This window comes from Astatotilapia calliptera, chromosome 4 (genome assembly GCF_964374335.1).
Source record: "Astatotilapia calliptera chromosome 4, fAstCal68.1, whole genome shotgun sequence".
Classification (NCBI taxonomy): Eukaryota; Metazoa; Chordata; class Actinopteri; order Cichliformes; family Cichlidae; genus Astatotilapia; species Astatotilapia calliptera.
In genome coordinates, this window is record NC_137425.1 from 18,144,134 (window position 1) to 18,159,581 (window position 15,448).

General features: G+C 40.4%; 1 protein-coding gene and 1 long non-coding RNA gene across 3 annotated transcripts in view; both read left to right on the forward strand.

The window, feature by feature from the left end:
* Positions 1-2,242: 2,242 nt before the first annotated feature.
* The window catches only part of LOC113020893 (zona pellucida sperm-binding protein 3-like), a 43,338-nt gene continuing 30,132 nt past the window's right edge, over positions 2,243-15,448 (forward strand). The window contains exons 1-10 of one of the 2 annotated variants that reach the window (XM_080300351.1): positions 2,247-2,702; positions 2,780-2,895; positions 2,990-3,093; positions 3,161-3,335; positions 3,580-3,697; positions 3,775-3,857; positions 3,938-4,092; positions 4,219-4,371; positions 4,446-4,526; positions 4,601-4,779. In XM_080300351.1, the coding sequence (XP_080156477.1) occupies positions 2,322-2,702; positions 2,780-2,895; positions 2,990-3,093; positions 3,161-3,335; positions 3,580-3,697; positions 3,775-3,857; positions 3,938-4,092; positions 4,219-4,371; positions 4,446-4,526; positions 4,601-4,761 (1,527 nt within the window). In that variant the 5' untranslated portion in view covers positions 2,247-2,321 and the 3' untranslated portion in view covers positions 4,762-4,779. Of the gene's footprint in view, positions 2,703-2,779; positions 2,896-2,989; positions 3,094-3,160; positions 3,336-3,579; positions 3,698-3,774; positions 3,858-3,937; positions 4,093-4,218; positions 4,372-4,445; positions 4,527-4,600; positions 4,780-15,448 lie in introns of those variants that run through there. The other variant, XM_080300352.1, reaches the window with a different exon arrangement.
* Positions 7,982-10,787, forward strand: LOC113020902 (uncharacterized). Its single transcript, XR_013908527.1, has 3 exons — positions 7,982-8,084; positions 8,842-8,946; positions 10,519-10,787. It is a non-coding gene; the product is annotated as an uncharacterized LOC113020902 (long non-coding RNA).

Sequence of the window (15,448 nt, forward strand, 5' to 3'; positions counted from 1 at the left end):
TTTTGCAGCATTTAAATAAACTTTATCAGATTTGATGGTTTTGTTACAGACTTTTCAAAATTTGGGGATTAAATTGTGTTAAAATGTACAGTAACAAAAACAGGGATGTTGTGTTTTGTGACGAGGATCCAGGCACAAAGAGACTTGATGAATTTAAGAATCTTATGATTTAATAAAGAAATTTGCAGACTTGCACAAAGATGGTGAAATTATGATGACTGATAACAGAGACGAAGACAACAGATGACGAGGACAGGGAGGAACAGGGGTTTAAATGCACCAAGGAGGCAGTCATAGAGAACTTGGGACAACTGGAGACATTTAAGGATGCAGGGACTGACAGAGACAGGGAAGACGTGTAAAGTTTATTTTGCCTGGTTGAGCAGCTCTCTGGGTGCTCAGCACCCCCAAAGCTCTGATCCTAGAATCGCACCTGATCTGAGCAGTGTCGTCGTTGAGCATCAGTGAGTGGGCATCAGCTCTAAACACTCATCGTGAACACTGAAGAAGAGTTTCACGACAGAGCCATGTGGGCACCTCGCTCACAGCTTTGAGCCACTCATCCAATGTGCCAGTTACGCGCTCGTTCGCTCCCTCTCAGTAGGGGAGACCGGGGATAGTTGTAACATTTTTGACATTTCTGTCTGTAAATTGAAGCTCTTTTAAGGTAGTGGATTCAAAATGTAAAGCAAAGTATTTACATGTCTCTGCTATTAAATAGTGCAGTTATTTTCTCTGCAGCACAATTACCCATTGCATGGTATGGTCTCAAACACGAAGAGTGAAATGTTACAATTAACCCCATAGTCTGGGTTAGTTGTAACACAACTAACTGGGGTGAAATGTAACACAATGAAATAAGGGTACTAACAAAACATTAACATGTAATCTTTGTTTATTCAACACATGAATGCACTTACATCCATTTATGTAGCTCTGTGTGTGTGTGTGACAGAATGCAGAAATCTAGCTTTTGAACATATTCCAACCCCCCAAAAAAGACAAATTATGGAATTTTCTGCAACTGAATATTTCATTAATTTTGGTTGGTCTTCCTTGAGTTTGGCCTCATTGGCTCAGTGGGCATTATAACCTACAACTCTTGCACCAATTTTGAACATAACAATGAAGCTGAAAAAATGTAGTTGTTCACCAGCATCGCAATTCCATTACTTTTTTTCATGGCTTACCTTGGTGTGGTTTGCAAAGTGCTTCAGAAAGATGAGGAAATCTGTTTCTTGCACCCATCCTGACTTATTTCCACTACCAGTACTTCCTACTGGTCCATCTCTGACACAGTGGTCTGCATAATGTATGTGTTGGAACACAAACAGTGGAGGAATTGTGTTGCCAATGGCATTAACCGCATATACAAATGCGACCAGTGAACCTCTCTCTGCTGATGTCGTTGCCCCAACTTGTTTAATATAAGTTAAAGTAAAAGTGTGGTAAGTTGTAACATCTGCATTATTGTTACAACTAACCCAGACTGTTGCTGTTACAACTGACCCAGACTCCTATAGCCATGAACTCGCTAACATTACAGCCAACGGCTAAAACATTAGCACTAAAGACCTACACAGAATATATCCCCATAGACATTCAAATAACATAATTTAAGTTTGATGAGTTTAACTGAAAAGCAAATAATGCTATTACAAATTGAAATAAAGTAGAAAAACTTACTTTTTGCCATACAAATTACTTTTTTTCATGTTAAATTGTCTGTGTTTGACAAAATGTGCTGATTTTTCACATGTGATAGCAGAACTGAATTGGGCATGCACAGGATGAATCACATCATTTGAAACTTAGCCCTGATTGGAGAAATTGGAAGTGTTACAACTGACCCACGTTACAACTATCCCCGGTCTCCCCTACAAGTAAATTACTCACATAGAAGCAACTACTACAACCACGAGGTACACAAAGCACCCTTTTTCGGTGTTAGATCTTTGTACAGTTCCAACAATTTCTCACAGACTGCTCTCGTTAACACGATCTGCATGAAGTACGTAGTTATATCTTTTCCCAAATCCATATGAAGCCTCCTACCCGTCTTTCCTACCCACTTTTTCTTAATCTCAATGAGGTTTCTGTGAAGGAAGGGAGTTTAGGAAAGGAGGCAAGAGGAACCCCGAGACTGCGTGGATGCAGGTAGAAGCTCATTAGTGTTTGAGTGGACTCAGGTGTGCGGGGTACGCTGACGAGGCTGATTGGTTGAAGCTTAAAACGCTCCTCGTGTCAGCCTAGAGCGCTGTCTCGTGGGTCAGACAGGAGCGCTCGCGGTCCGAAGCTGGTTGCCTCGTTTTGTTTTCTTTATGGAGCCTTTACATTTTTGGGTTGACCTCCTCGTTGGGCTCTTCCTGTCGGGACTCTGCGTTCAGTCATCTTTAGTTTTCCCGCCGCCACCGCTTCATGCTTTCTTCCAGAGGGCTCCGCGTTCGTGGAGCCACAGCCACACTCACAGCGCGCACCAGGAGCAAAAAGAACGGGAGCACGTGAACACCGTTGGCGTGATCTGCCACCCGGACTCTCTGGAGGTCGTGATCAAGGCAGACATGTTTGCTATTGGAGCTCCTGTTAACAGCGACGACCTCCGCCTTGGAGTGGAGGGCAGCGACGACTGCAGAGCCGCAGCGGCCTCTGAGGATGAGTACAGGATCCACGCTGGCCTCGCGGACTGCGGCACCAAACACATGGTAACTAATCTGTGCTGCAGCTTATACACGTATTAAATCTTACATCGTCTACTTATAAACACACCTGCTCTCCACAGATGACTGAAGGATGTCTAGTCTACACAAACCTCCTCATTTACGCTCCTGTGGCCTCTCCTCATGGCGTAATCCGAATGGAGGAGGCTGTGATTCCAATTGAGTGCCATTATGAAAGGTCTGTATTCCCATTTATTTATTTTTAATAAAGTACACCTTCAAAGATTATCAATATATTCTTCACTCTTTTAAAAACGTGCTTTGTATTTTAGGAAGTACAGTTTGTCCAGCTCTCCACTCCAGCCTGCCTGGATCCCCTTCACATCTAGGCAGACCACAGAGGAACGCTTGGAGTTTGACCTGAAGCTGATGACAGGTGAGTTGACTTCCATCACTGACTTCTTGGCCTTGATTTTATGCTCACCGCTCTGCTCTCTGTGCAGACGACTGGCAGCACGAGCGTGGGGTTAATGTGTTTTACCTCGGCGAGCCCATCAGCATCGAGGCCTCAGTCAGAGTTGGACATCACGCGGGACTCCGGGTGTTCATGAACAGCTGTGTGGCCACTCTTCACCCAGACGTGAACACTCAACCCAGATACAGTTTTATTGAAAATGGGTAAGCACACAAAGGCCTGGATTTGGACTACGTTAGAGTGGATTTTAAGCCTGAGCGGGAGTTGCAAAGTAATGAGGGGCTAAAGTGATGAGCCATTTAGGGAGTGTAACTGTTGATGATGAAGATGGTGTAAAGGCTGGCTAGAATGGTTTGAGTTATGGAGACTTGAGGTTAAAGTTTCTACAGTCAATGCAAGTTAAGTGTAGTTTATCTGACTCTCACATTACCCTAAAATCTTGTTTAGGTGCTTGGTTGATTCAAGGCTTCCAGGGTCGAGGGCCTTCTTCCTACCCAGGGCACAAGACGAAAAGCTCCACTTGGTGATCGATGCCTTTAGGTTCCACAATGCCGACAACGGGGAGGTGAGAATGTATTGTGGCAGTAAGTCGTACTCTTGCAGATGTGCTTTCTTTGTCTTCCTGACAAATTCTCTTGTTAGGTCTACATCACATGCCATCTGACTGCTGTCCCAGTGAATGATGCAGAATCCACAAATAAAGCATGCACCTTCATAAATGAAAGGTGTGTCTGAAAGTGTCCAACAGATGATTGAAAGTCAATGCATGTGGGACTGACTAAAACGTGCCAATGATTCTCTTCAGATGGCGGTCAGCTGATGGGAACGACTACCTCTGTGGGCAGTGTCAAAGCCAGAATGAAGTCGTCCAGCCCCGCAGTAAGCCCATCAGCCAAGGGAGATTTGGTCCCCGTGGGTTTGGGAAACCAGTGGAACCTGAACCACTGAGGACTAATCAGGGTAGAGTTTCCAGTCTGTCCATTGTAGCTGCTGTTTAGTTTTGTGCATGCTGGTCACCACTAGATGTCAGCATTAACCCAGTTTTGTGCTCGAAAGTCTGATGGTGTCCTATTTTCTTTTGGGAAGTGTGGGAACATGAAGCTAAACTAGGACCAGTGAAGGTCTTGCACTCACAGAAGAGCAGGCCTCTACCTGTGGAGAAGCTGCCTGTGGGTCTCAATAAAATCGGTGGGCCTGCTGTGTATGGCAGCCAGTGGAGAAGTGGAATACACAAACTTGGTAACCAGAAGGGCAACAGTAATTACTAATTTTTAGTCTGGTTTTGTAATAAGTGAAACTTCTTAAAATAATAGATTTGGAGAAAGGACTGCTTCCTGACTTGTCTGCACCAGACCTTGAAGAGACTGATGGCAAAAGTGAAATGGCTGGAAAAGGTAAACTAGGGTCTTGTCAAGTCTTTTAAAATTTGAACAGTGATAATGTGGGGTTCTCTTTCCTCCAATTACAGGTGGGGAAGAAGATGCTCCTGAGTCTAAAGTGAACCTTGAAGAATCCTCTCTGGACAACAGCACCACTGCAGCTCCCCATGTCAACACCACCTCAGAGTTTGAAGTGGAGGAGACCATGCTGTCTAATGCAACTGCTATAGAGTCTGACCCTAAGAAATAAACTTAGCTATACATTGTACTCTGATCTGACTAATCTGTTCTGTCACAGTTACACAATTTTGCAAATGGACTGCAACAAGGCACATTTCTTTGGAAACACGGGGTCACTGGTCAAGATGAGACTTTTGGAAGGAGATCATGATTTAGAGTAGCAGGCAACATGGAGAAACCTTAGATTATGGGAGACTGCTGCACTTAACATGTTGCTGGTTCTAACTCCTATAGCTGTGGGAAGAACTGACGAGTGCACTTGCATTTTAATACTGGACTTGTCTTCTAACATGAGGTTGTGAGATGGTGCTGGTCTGTCTCGAATGAGGGTTGTATATGGAAGGAGATCCAGTTTTGAGTCTGACTTGCAGCTCATCAATAACACCAACAATGCACAGGTGGATGGCAGGATTATATTAAATATGGAGCTGTCAGGCAGGAGGAAGAAAACACAAGTTCTGGGATGTAGTGAAGGACGGAGCAAAATGGCAGCACTTAAAGCTAAATCTGAAATGTGCTGTTTGTCCATCAATAAAATGACTCGTCAGCAGACACAATCAACCCTTTGAGGGCCAGCATCAAAGTCAAGGCAATACATAAAACATCGATCTGTAGAATAATCAAACTGCTTCATGCAGTGCCAACGTCTAATAGTACAAAATGGGTGAATTAAGACATGATTCAGTTTAATCTGCAGTAACTGAGCTGGTCTCCTGAGACATGCTGTCTGTCATGCCTGATTCCAGCACTGGAGGAAACTAGATTGCTCACTGTGGTAGATGAATTTCATTTAGGAAGTTGTTTCTCTACTTACAAGACAATCAGGTGGGGTGTTGGGTGGACAAATGTGAATGTGTCATCATGGCCAACATTTCTGCTGCTCCCAATAATCTCTATATGAACATTTTGGTGGCTGACCAAAGTTGCATGAGTGTCTTTGCAACATGAGTGACATCAGTTCACTGTGAAAACAAAACATAAGTTCAGAACCCTTGGCATTAATGTCATCGCCCTCTTTTCTTTTCGTTATTTTGTTACTGTTTTTATCGTTAACTCTGTTTTCCTGGGTCTTTTTACGTATGTTATGAATAAATCTTCTTTTTTTCGGTACCGGTGTTAGTTTTATTTTGTTGTATTTATCCGCGACACCTTAAACGCCGGTCCGTGAAAATATTGTCGGGCACAAACCGGTCCGTGGCGCGAAAAAGGTTGGAGACCGCTGCCTTAGAGGGAACATTGACAGGAGCGTTTAAACCTTTAATAGCTTCAAAATCTTTCCCACTTAAGTCCGTCCTTGATATGAAAGCATATTGGCGATAACAGCTCCTTCAGCCTGTCTGGCTCTTTTCATTATGTTTATATTATAACCTACATATATCTGAGAATAAGGATGACCTCTGCTGTAGTTCCTGTTTCCTGCCACTATAAAAGATAACATTTAACTCATTATCTTGTTCAAAGAGGAGAGCATGCACTTCGGCATAGCCTCTTATTGGCTGACCTGAGACAGATGTTGATTCAGGGTTTTTATTCTGTAGGAAATAAACCATTTAAGTGACAAAAAATAATAATAATTTGATTTAGTAGCTCCATAAAATACAGCAAACATCTAGGCCTGCATTGTTGGCACCTCCCCTGGATTTTAAAATGTCTTGAATTGAGGTACAGATCACCAGACACCCCATCCTAGCTGGGCTTTATGTTTGACACCCCTGATCTACAGCGACTGTAAAGCTTTACAGCTTGGAGATGCTTCATGAGGAATGTTGTAAAGCTTATAGTTAGAAGAGGCTTAATCCTGTAACATTATGTTGACAGTTTCAGATGCCGTGCGTGGTGACACCCTGAGGTCTGAGGACTTTGATGATTTTTTCCAGTAAGTTTGAAAAGAGCAAACACCTGGAAAACAAACTTCTCCTCCCTTATTGTGTCATGGTGCAGTTGTAACGGGTGTCTTAAAAAAATAATTTATATTTCACCAAAGATCCATCCTGTAGTGTTATTTTGCTTTGTCAGTTTTGGTTATGAATATGTGTTTATTTATATATATTTATTTTCTGTATTTATTTTTTGGGAGCTTTTATTTGGTTTGTGTGACCTTTGACCTTTGATGCATTTTGTCTCACAGTTTTGTCAGATGTTTTAGTGTGAATTGTTGTTTCTCTGTCGAGTACAGCACTTTATTGCAGCATGCTAATTAGCCGATCTCAGGTTAGGGCACAGGAGCATGCAGGTGGTTTCTCATGTGGTCCGCTATTCTTCTCTCTCCCCTGAAGGTGTGCGTGCAGAAGCCCACCTTCAGATTTGATTTATTTTTCTTTTGAACAGGTATGTGAGCTCCCTCTTTTATTTTTGTGTCATGTGTAGGACCTACTGGTTATATCTTTTAGTTGTTTGTAATTCATGTTCACTGCTTCAACTTATTGTTAAATATATGTAACTAAAAATATGTAAAATTGCCACTGGTAAATGGGGTCTCCCTAGAGCTAAATTTTGTTGTTGATGAGGAAATGTCACAATTCAGTGCATTTTAATTTCTTATATATGTTTAAAGATGTGTTCGAGTATTTTAATAGATCAATTTGTTATTGTGTTGCACCTCAGTCGCCTAGAGGCCCCGCTGAGGAGAGGTGTGCATGCAGAAGCCCAGTAAGATGAAGTTGCTGTACGGATTTATTTTTATTTTGAACAGTCGCCTTGACGCACCGCTGAGGAGAGTTATGGGAGAATAAATCCGCCCCAGCTGCCAAAGTGAGAGTTGACTCCTCTGGTCATTCGCACAGCACAACACAGAGAACACGGCGATCGGAGTTTCAGGCCAGACCGGCTACACAGTGTTAAAGGTGGATTAATATAACATAGAAGAGAAGCACTGTAAGTCCTTAAAAGTGTTTTAAAGTGTTAACTTCTGTTAAAGTGTTGACTTCTGACTCGTTGGTTCAACACACACATTCATTGCTTTCTTTGTGTGTCACACATTTCTTGAAACAAATAGACTCAGTGAGCCTGCTGCTGGAGGCAAATAAAGTTTAATCAACCCTGCTGACACGATCTCCAGAAGGCTGAATTATTCTAATACACCTCTCCCCCTACAGTCGACATGTCCATATTGAAACTTTGGACATAAAATGGTCTTTTACGTGACTGCTAAACTAGAAACCCTTAAATCCATGATGGTGTTGCTCTTTAATAGCCTCATCCAAATATTTGGAATATCAAACTTCCTCTTCACGACTAGCAGAGCTTGTTTCTCTGGTTTCATTTACAAGAAAAGCAAAACATAAAAGGAGCTACGACTGTCCTCACACAAACAACAGCAGCAGACTTACACAGGTACGTTCTCTCATTTCCTGGTGGATTCATTTTTGCTTACTTTCACTCACATGACTTTACCCTGGTCTCTAATGCAGCATTTATTTTATATTTAAAGATACAGTGAAGTGGGTTTAACATGGAGTGGATTACACTGCACTTAGTCTGCCTTCTCTTAAATTACAAACATACTCATTCACATGAAAAATGATCTATAAGTCTGCAATATTACAGTTTTGACAAACGTAATCAGTTTAACTTTCTGACAGAGGGAGAGGTGAGTATCATGAAACCTGGTTGTTGTCGTGTCGCACGCACTGCTTTAGATACTGGACTCGTTTCTGAGCCACACCTGACAACATAAATAAAATTCTGGTTTAAAAGAAGTGTAATGAATAAAATAAAAGCATGTTTGGTCATGGCTATAAAATATGCTTCACCTCTTTGTTAAAGAATTACTTAGTTTGCTTTGTTTAATTAATCCTCTGTAAACTGAGTGTTGAGCGATCCTTCCCTGTTATTTATCTGAAGCTGACAGGAGGCTTCAGCCAACAAGTTACAGATACAAGTTATTAGTGTGATTTTCTCTCTTTATGTCACAAAGTTAAAGCCGTTTGAGAAAACAACATTTCTCACTAACAAGCCTCTCTTAACACCCTCTTAATTAAAAGTAAACTCTAATATTAAAAAAGTAACTTTTGATTTCAACTGAAGAAAACAACATTTTAAAAAGCAATTGCATGAACAGTAAAAACAGTGACTTCTTAAATCTCCACAGGATGAAGATGTTTGGAAGAATGATGAGCTGCTGTGTGGCTCTCCTCCTGACCTTCAGCTCTGTGTCAGCTGTAAGACGAAAGCTCAACTCAATCACTGATCTGAGGTCAGTAGGCTTTGGCCAGTCTGTGCCTGAGCAGAGCCTCTGGTTGCTCCGCTGGTTTGCCAATGAAATTGACATTGACATAAACGATGACATAAGTCTGATCTTTGACCCAAATAGTTTTGACACCATATATATATATATATATATATATATATATATATATGTATATATATATATATATATATATATACATATATATTAGGTGGCTGTGGCTACATTGTAGCTTGCCATCACCAGTGTGTGAATGGCTGGTTGTGTAAAGCGCTTTGGGGTCTAGTAAAGCGCTATACAAATACAGGCCATTTACCATTTTTATAATATAATATAATATAATATAATATAATATAATATAATATAATATAATATAATATAATATAATATAATATAATATAATATGATAATTATGATAATTATGATTATTATTGATTCGAAATTTTCCATAATTGGTACGATTATTGCGAAAGAACTTTTAAAATCAAAATAGTTACTATTTGAATATTAATTGCAACTATGGTGTTTTGCAATCAAGCCTTCGTCACTGTGAAGACAGTGATCTTATTAAAAGGGTTAAATTATATCTGCCTGAATACAGACACTGGCATTATTGGAGTCTTACGGGAACCATTCTCAGATTGTTAAATAAAACTTAGAAGGTCGGGATTATTTACCATGTGAATTCCACAATGCAGATGACATCTATATTTAAGGCTGTAACCGAATTAGCTTTTTTTTTAAAGAACAGCTGATTTACTGATTTATTTTTTGGTTGACTAGTGCAACGATATTTTTATTAAAGAGCATATCACTCTGATTCTTAGCTCACTGCACAGACTTCCAGTAAGATATTTAATTGTTTTTTTAAACTTACTTCAGATAAATCACTGAGAAAGTTTGGGCCCTAAATTTATACCTGACATGTTTAATTAATATGAACCTGGCAGGTATCTGCAGTAGAGCCGCTCATCCTGTGGTGCCTTGATGTGAAAATAAAGAGGGTGATATGACATTTAGTAGCGCTGCTGCCTGCTGCTCAAACAAACTGTCTTAGATCGTCTCCAACTATATCCCTTTCTATTTCAATAATCGTGTAAGTTGTTAAATTAACACCACATGGTCTCATATTTCATGCCTTTCCTTACAATGGGTTTATTCATCATATAGTCCATTTTGGGGAAATGTGCTTATTATCATCAGTCATCTTTGTGTCATTGGAACAGCAATAAATGAACATTTCAGCATCATCTGCTTGACTCGTGCACATTCGTCACTGAGCATCACTTTCATCCAAACATCCACAGTCAACAATGGTTCTTCTTTAGGAGTCTCTAAACTTGTTGTCTCCTCTTTAGATTTTCATTTGGATTATTATGTACATCAATTTCATTTATTACAGTTCTGTCACAACGCTGGCTCCTGTTGCTGCCTGTTTTATGCATTGATTTTCTATTGGGTGTTATGTTTGATGCCCCTGATCCACAGTGACTGTTTCTTTACAGCTTGGAGATGTTTCATGAGGAATGTTGTAAAGCTTAGAGTTAGATGATATTTAATCCTGTAACATTATTTTGTCAGTTTCAGATGCTGTGCTTCGTGACGCCCTGACTCTGAGCTCTTTGATGATTTTATTTCCACAATGTAAGCAAAGAGCAAACACCTTGAAAACAGACTTCTCCTCCAGTAAGGTGTCACGCTCCAGTATTAAAAGTGTACTAATATAACTAAAGAGAGAAGTACTGTAATCCTAAACAAAGTTCTACAGGGTCACTCACTGCTAAAGTGTTGACTTCTGACTCACTGGTCGACTGCACACATTCATTCATTAAAATACTTTTATGCCAACATTTACATGGTTTTCTTTGTGTTTCACAGACTTTTAGTACAAATCAAATAAAAAATAAAACTCAATTTCAGTTACAGTTTGAGATAATGAAACTAAAAGTTTGAGTTGTAACTAGAGATGGCACGATACCACTTTTTTATGTCCGATACCGATATCATAAATTTGGATATCGGCCGATACCAATATGAATCCGATATAGTGTCTTTTTTAATCAATAAAACTGTTTTTTTAATATCTTGCTGCATTTTGTATAAGTTCAAACTCAAGTTTAAAAACCAAAAAACACTAAAGCTAGTCTGTTATACCTGTATGCAAAAAATACACTGCACCCAAAATATTTCACGGTTCAGCAATACTGATCAATCTAATAAACTTAAACTTACTGCATCCTCCCTATTCTGGTATTTTAAAGAGTAAGCAACCTAACCAATAGGGCTGCAAACTCCCAGCAAAAAAAAAAAAAAAAAATAGGGAACCAGCTCATGATGCTTAATCGATGTAATCAACTTTAATTTGATGCAGTGTGAAAAAAATGCACAGAAATCAATTATTAATAATTAAATAGATTCAACATCTTTCTTCAACAGAATTGCAGACTGCACAGATGGTACCTTCCCAAAGGATAAAGTACTATAGCTTACTAGGTTATATTCGACTTAATAGTCACTATATACAGTAATGGACTTCTATACATTTTACATCAAATTAAAACTTTGGGTGTAAGATTCAGATAATTATTTATTAAAAACTAGACATTCTAAATGAGAATAAGAAAGAAAAGTATGTCTTTGTGCCCCCTTTTCCCTGTTAATGCCCTATCGGCCCCCCTGGCTAAACTTTGCTAGATCCGCCCCTGCACAGTTACCAGCCGTCAGTTACGTAGAAAAGGATCCTGGTGTAGAAAGTAATATTAAATAAATTCTAACTACAGCTTATCAAGGTTAAATGTGCTGCTGTTGTTCAGCCGCTGGTTTCCTCTTTCTGGTGCAAAGTGAGCCAAAAACAAAGAAGAGAGACGGACTCGCGACAGAAAAGCCATCAGCTGATCATTGATCAGTTTCATGATTGAAGTAGCAGCAGGAGAGGGAGGGAGAGAGAGGCAGTCGCCCCATATATCGGTTGTTAAGCTTAAGGCTGGAATGCTTTACAAACATTCAGAGATGAACTACTATCGGATAGTTGTAACATTTTTGACATTTCTGTCTGTAAATTGGAGCTCGTTTAAGGTAGTGGATTCAAAATGTGATGCAAAGTATTTACATGTCTCTGCTATTAAATAGTGCAGCTATTTTCTCTGCAGCACAATTACCCATTGAATGGTATGGTCTCAAACACAAAGAGTGAAATGTTACAATTAACCCCCTAGTCTGGGTTAGTTGTAACATATCCTGGGGTGAAATGTAACACAATGAAATAAGGGTACTAACAAAACATTAACATGTAATCTTTGTTTATTCAACACATGAATGCACTTAGAGCCATTTACACTGAACAAAAATATAAACGCAACACTTTTGTTTTTGCTCCCATTCCCCATGGGATGGACGTAGAGACCTAAAATTCATTCCAGATACACAATATTACCATCCCTCCCAAACAGTGGTCACAAATCAGTCCAAATGTGTGGTAGTGGGCACATCTGCTATATTGAGATAATCCATCCCACCTCACAGGTGTGCCACATCAGGATGCTGATCTGACATCATGAGTAGTGCACAGGTGTACCTCAGACTGCCCACAACAAAAGGCCACCCTGGAATGTGCAGTTTTGTCTCACAGCAAAATGCCACAGATGCCACAAGCAATGAGGGAGCGTGCAATTGGCATGCTGACAGCAGGAATGTCAACCAGATCTGTCGCCCGTGCATTGAATGTTCATTTCTCAACCATAAGCCGTCTCCACAGGTGTTTCAGAGAATATGGCAGCACATCCAACCGGCCTCACAACCGCAGACCTCGTGTAACCACACCAGCCCAGGACCTCCACATCCAGCAGGTTCACCTCCAAGATCGTCTGAGACCAGCCACCCAGACAGCTGCTGGAACAATTGGTTTGCACAACCAAACAATTTCTGCACAAACTGTCAGAAACCGTCTCAGGGACGCTCAACTGAATGCCCGTCGTCCTCATCGGGGTCTTGACCTGACTCCAGCTCGTCGCCGTAACAGACTTGTGTGGGCAAATGCTCACATTCGATGGCGTCTGGCACGTTGGAGAGGTGTGCGCTTCACGGATGAATCATGGTTCACATTGTTCAGGGCAGATGGCAGCTGAGAATGTCCCAGTTCTTGCATGGCCAGCATACTCACCGGACATGTCACCCATTGAGCATGTTCGGGATGTGCTTGACCGGCGAATACGACAGCGTGTACCAGTTCCCACGAATATCCAACGACCTCGCACAGCCATTGAAGTGGAGTGGACCAACATTCCACAGGCCACAATTGACAATCTGATAGACTCCATGCGACGATGTGTTGCACTGCATCAGGCAAATGGTGGTCACACCAGATACTGACCGGTTCTGGGTCCCCAGACCCCCAATAGCGCAAAAAACTGCACATTCCAGGGTGGCCTTTTGTTGTGGGCAGTCTGAGGTACACCTGTGCACTACTCATGATGTCAGATCAGCATCCTGATGTGGCACACCTGTGAGGTGGGATGGATTATCTCAATATAGCAGATGTGCCCACTACCACACATTTGGACTGATTTGTGACCACTGTTTGGGAGGGATGGTAATATTGTGTATCTGGAATGAATTTTAGGTCTCTACGTCCATCCCATGGGGAATGGGAGCAAAAACAAAAGTGTTGCGTTTATATTTTTGTTCAGTGTATGTAGCTCTGTGTGTGTGTGACAGAATGCAGAAATCCAGCTTTTGAACATATTCCAACCCCCCAAAAAAGACAAATTATGGAATTTTCTGCAACTGAATATTTCATTAATTTTGGTTGGTCTTCCTTGCGTTTGGCCTCATTGGTCCAGTGGGCATTATAACCTACAACTCTTGCACCAATTTTGAACATAACAATGAAGCTGAAAAAATGTAGTTGTTCACCAGCATCGCAGTTCCATTACTTTTTATGAAACATCATGTTGGCAGCAGGAGCTGACTGTTTGAAAGATGAGGAAATCTGTTTCGTGCACCCATCCTGATTTATTTCCACTATTAATACTTCCTACTGGTCCATCTCTGACACAGTGGTCTGCATAATGTATGTGTTGGAACACAAACAGTGGAGGAATTGTGTTGCCAATGGCATTAACCGCATATACAAAAGCGACCAGTGAACCTCTCTCTGCTGATGTTGTTGCCCCAACTTGTTTAATATAAGTTAAAGTAAAAGTGTGGTAAGTTGTAACATCTGCATTATTGTTACAACTGACCCAGACTCCTATAGCCATGAACTAGCTAACATTACAGCCAACGGCTAAAACATTAGCACTAAAGACTTACACAGAATATATCCCCATAGACATACAAGTAACATAATTTAAGTTTGATGAGTTTAGCTGCAAAGCAGATAATGCTATTAGAAATTGAAATAAAGTAGAAAAACTTACTTTTTGGCATACAAATTACTTTTTTTCATGTTAAATTGTCTGTGTTTGACAAAATGTGCTGATTTTTCACATGTGATAGCAGAACTGAGTTGGGCATGCACAGGATGAGTCACATCATTTGAAACTTAGCCCTGATTGGAGAAATTGGAAGTGTTACAACTGACCCACGTTACAACTATCCCCGGTCTCCCCTACTTCTCTCTGGGATAACTTTCTCGGAGATGAAATGCCGGTGTTGTGCCAAAAACTGATTTCCAATATTTCTGTGTATTTTTTATGTGTAATATCTTTACGTATGTTCGTAAATAGACTTTGGTGAACAGGGTTTACAAAGGGGCTATATAGAGAATTAAAACAATATCTGTTTTTCAAGTATCTTTACAACTCTCTGCTATTGTACTTACATTATAACCAATCCGGTCCTTTATCCCCACTTAAAATATTTTCACAGAAATATTGTAATATTTGCTGCCATTTCTGTTGTCCTCTTGACCAACTTACTCTTACAAAAGACATTTTTAATGTTAATGAGATTTTTTTTAACTGCATAAATAAAGGTTATATAAAAGTCACTGCCAAAAACTGATTGCGGCTTCTACCTTGTTACACGAATGTTGTTTGTGGCTCAAGATGACTTTATGTCATCCATGAGGGATGCATTTGACATATGTTTAACATATTATAGCCCAACAAGTTTATAGCAGTTTAAATACGAGCAATCAGTTTTTGGCAAATACCGGAAATCAGTTTTTGGCAGACAATCACTTTTTGGCACAACATTTGGTAACGAGGCTCCAAATGCTGAACCAGACCCACCCCACAGCCGCTCTATCACGTGATGCACACTGCTCCGACGTTCTACGGTTATGAGCCGAGTTATGCCATGTCGCAAGTTTTGTGAGGTGCTTTTCTTCTTGGATCGGATTACATTTTTTATTTCTCTCCTATATCCGATCCAGTAATTTAGGTCAGTATCGGACTGATCGGTCCATCTCTAGTTGTAACACAATCACATCTTTCTATGTAGGGATCTCAAAGTTTGTTAATATAATGACAGTAACTATAGAACGCCTTTAAATAAGGAAACTTGAATG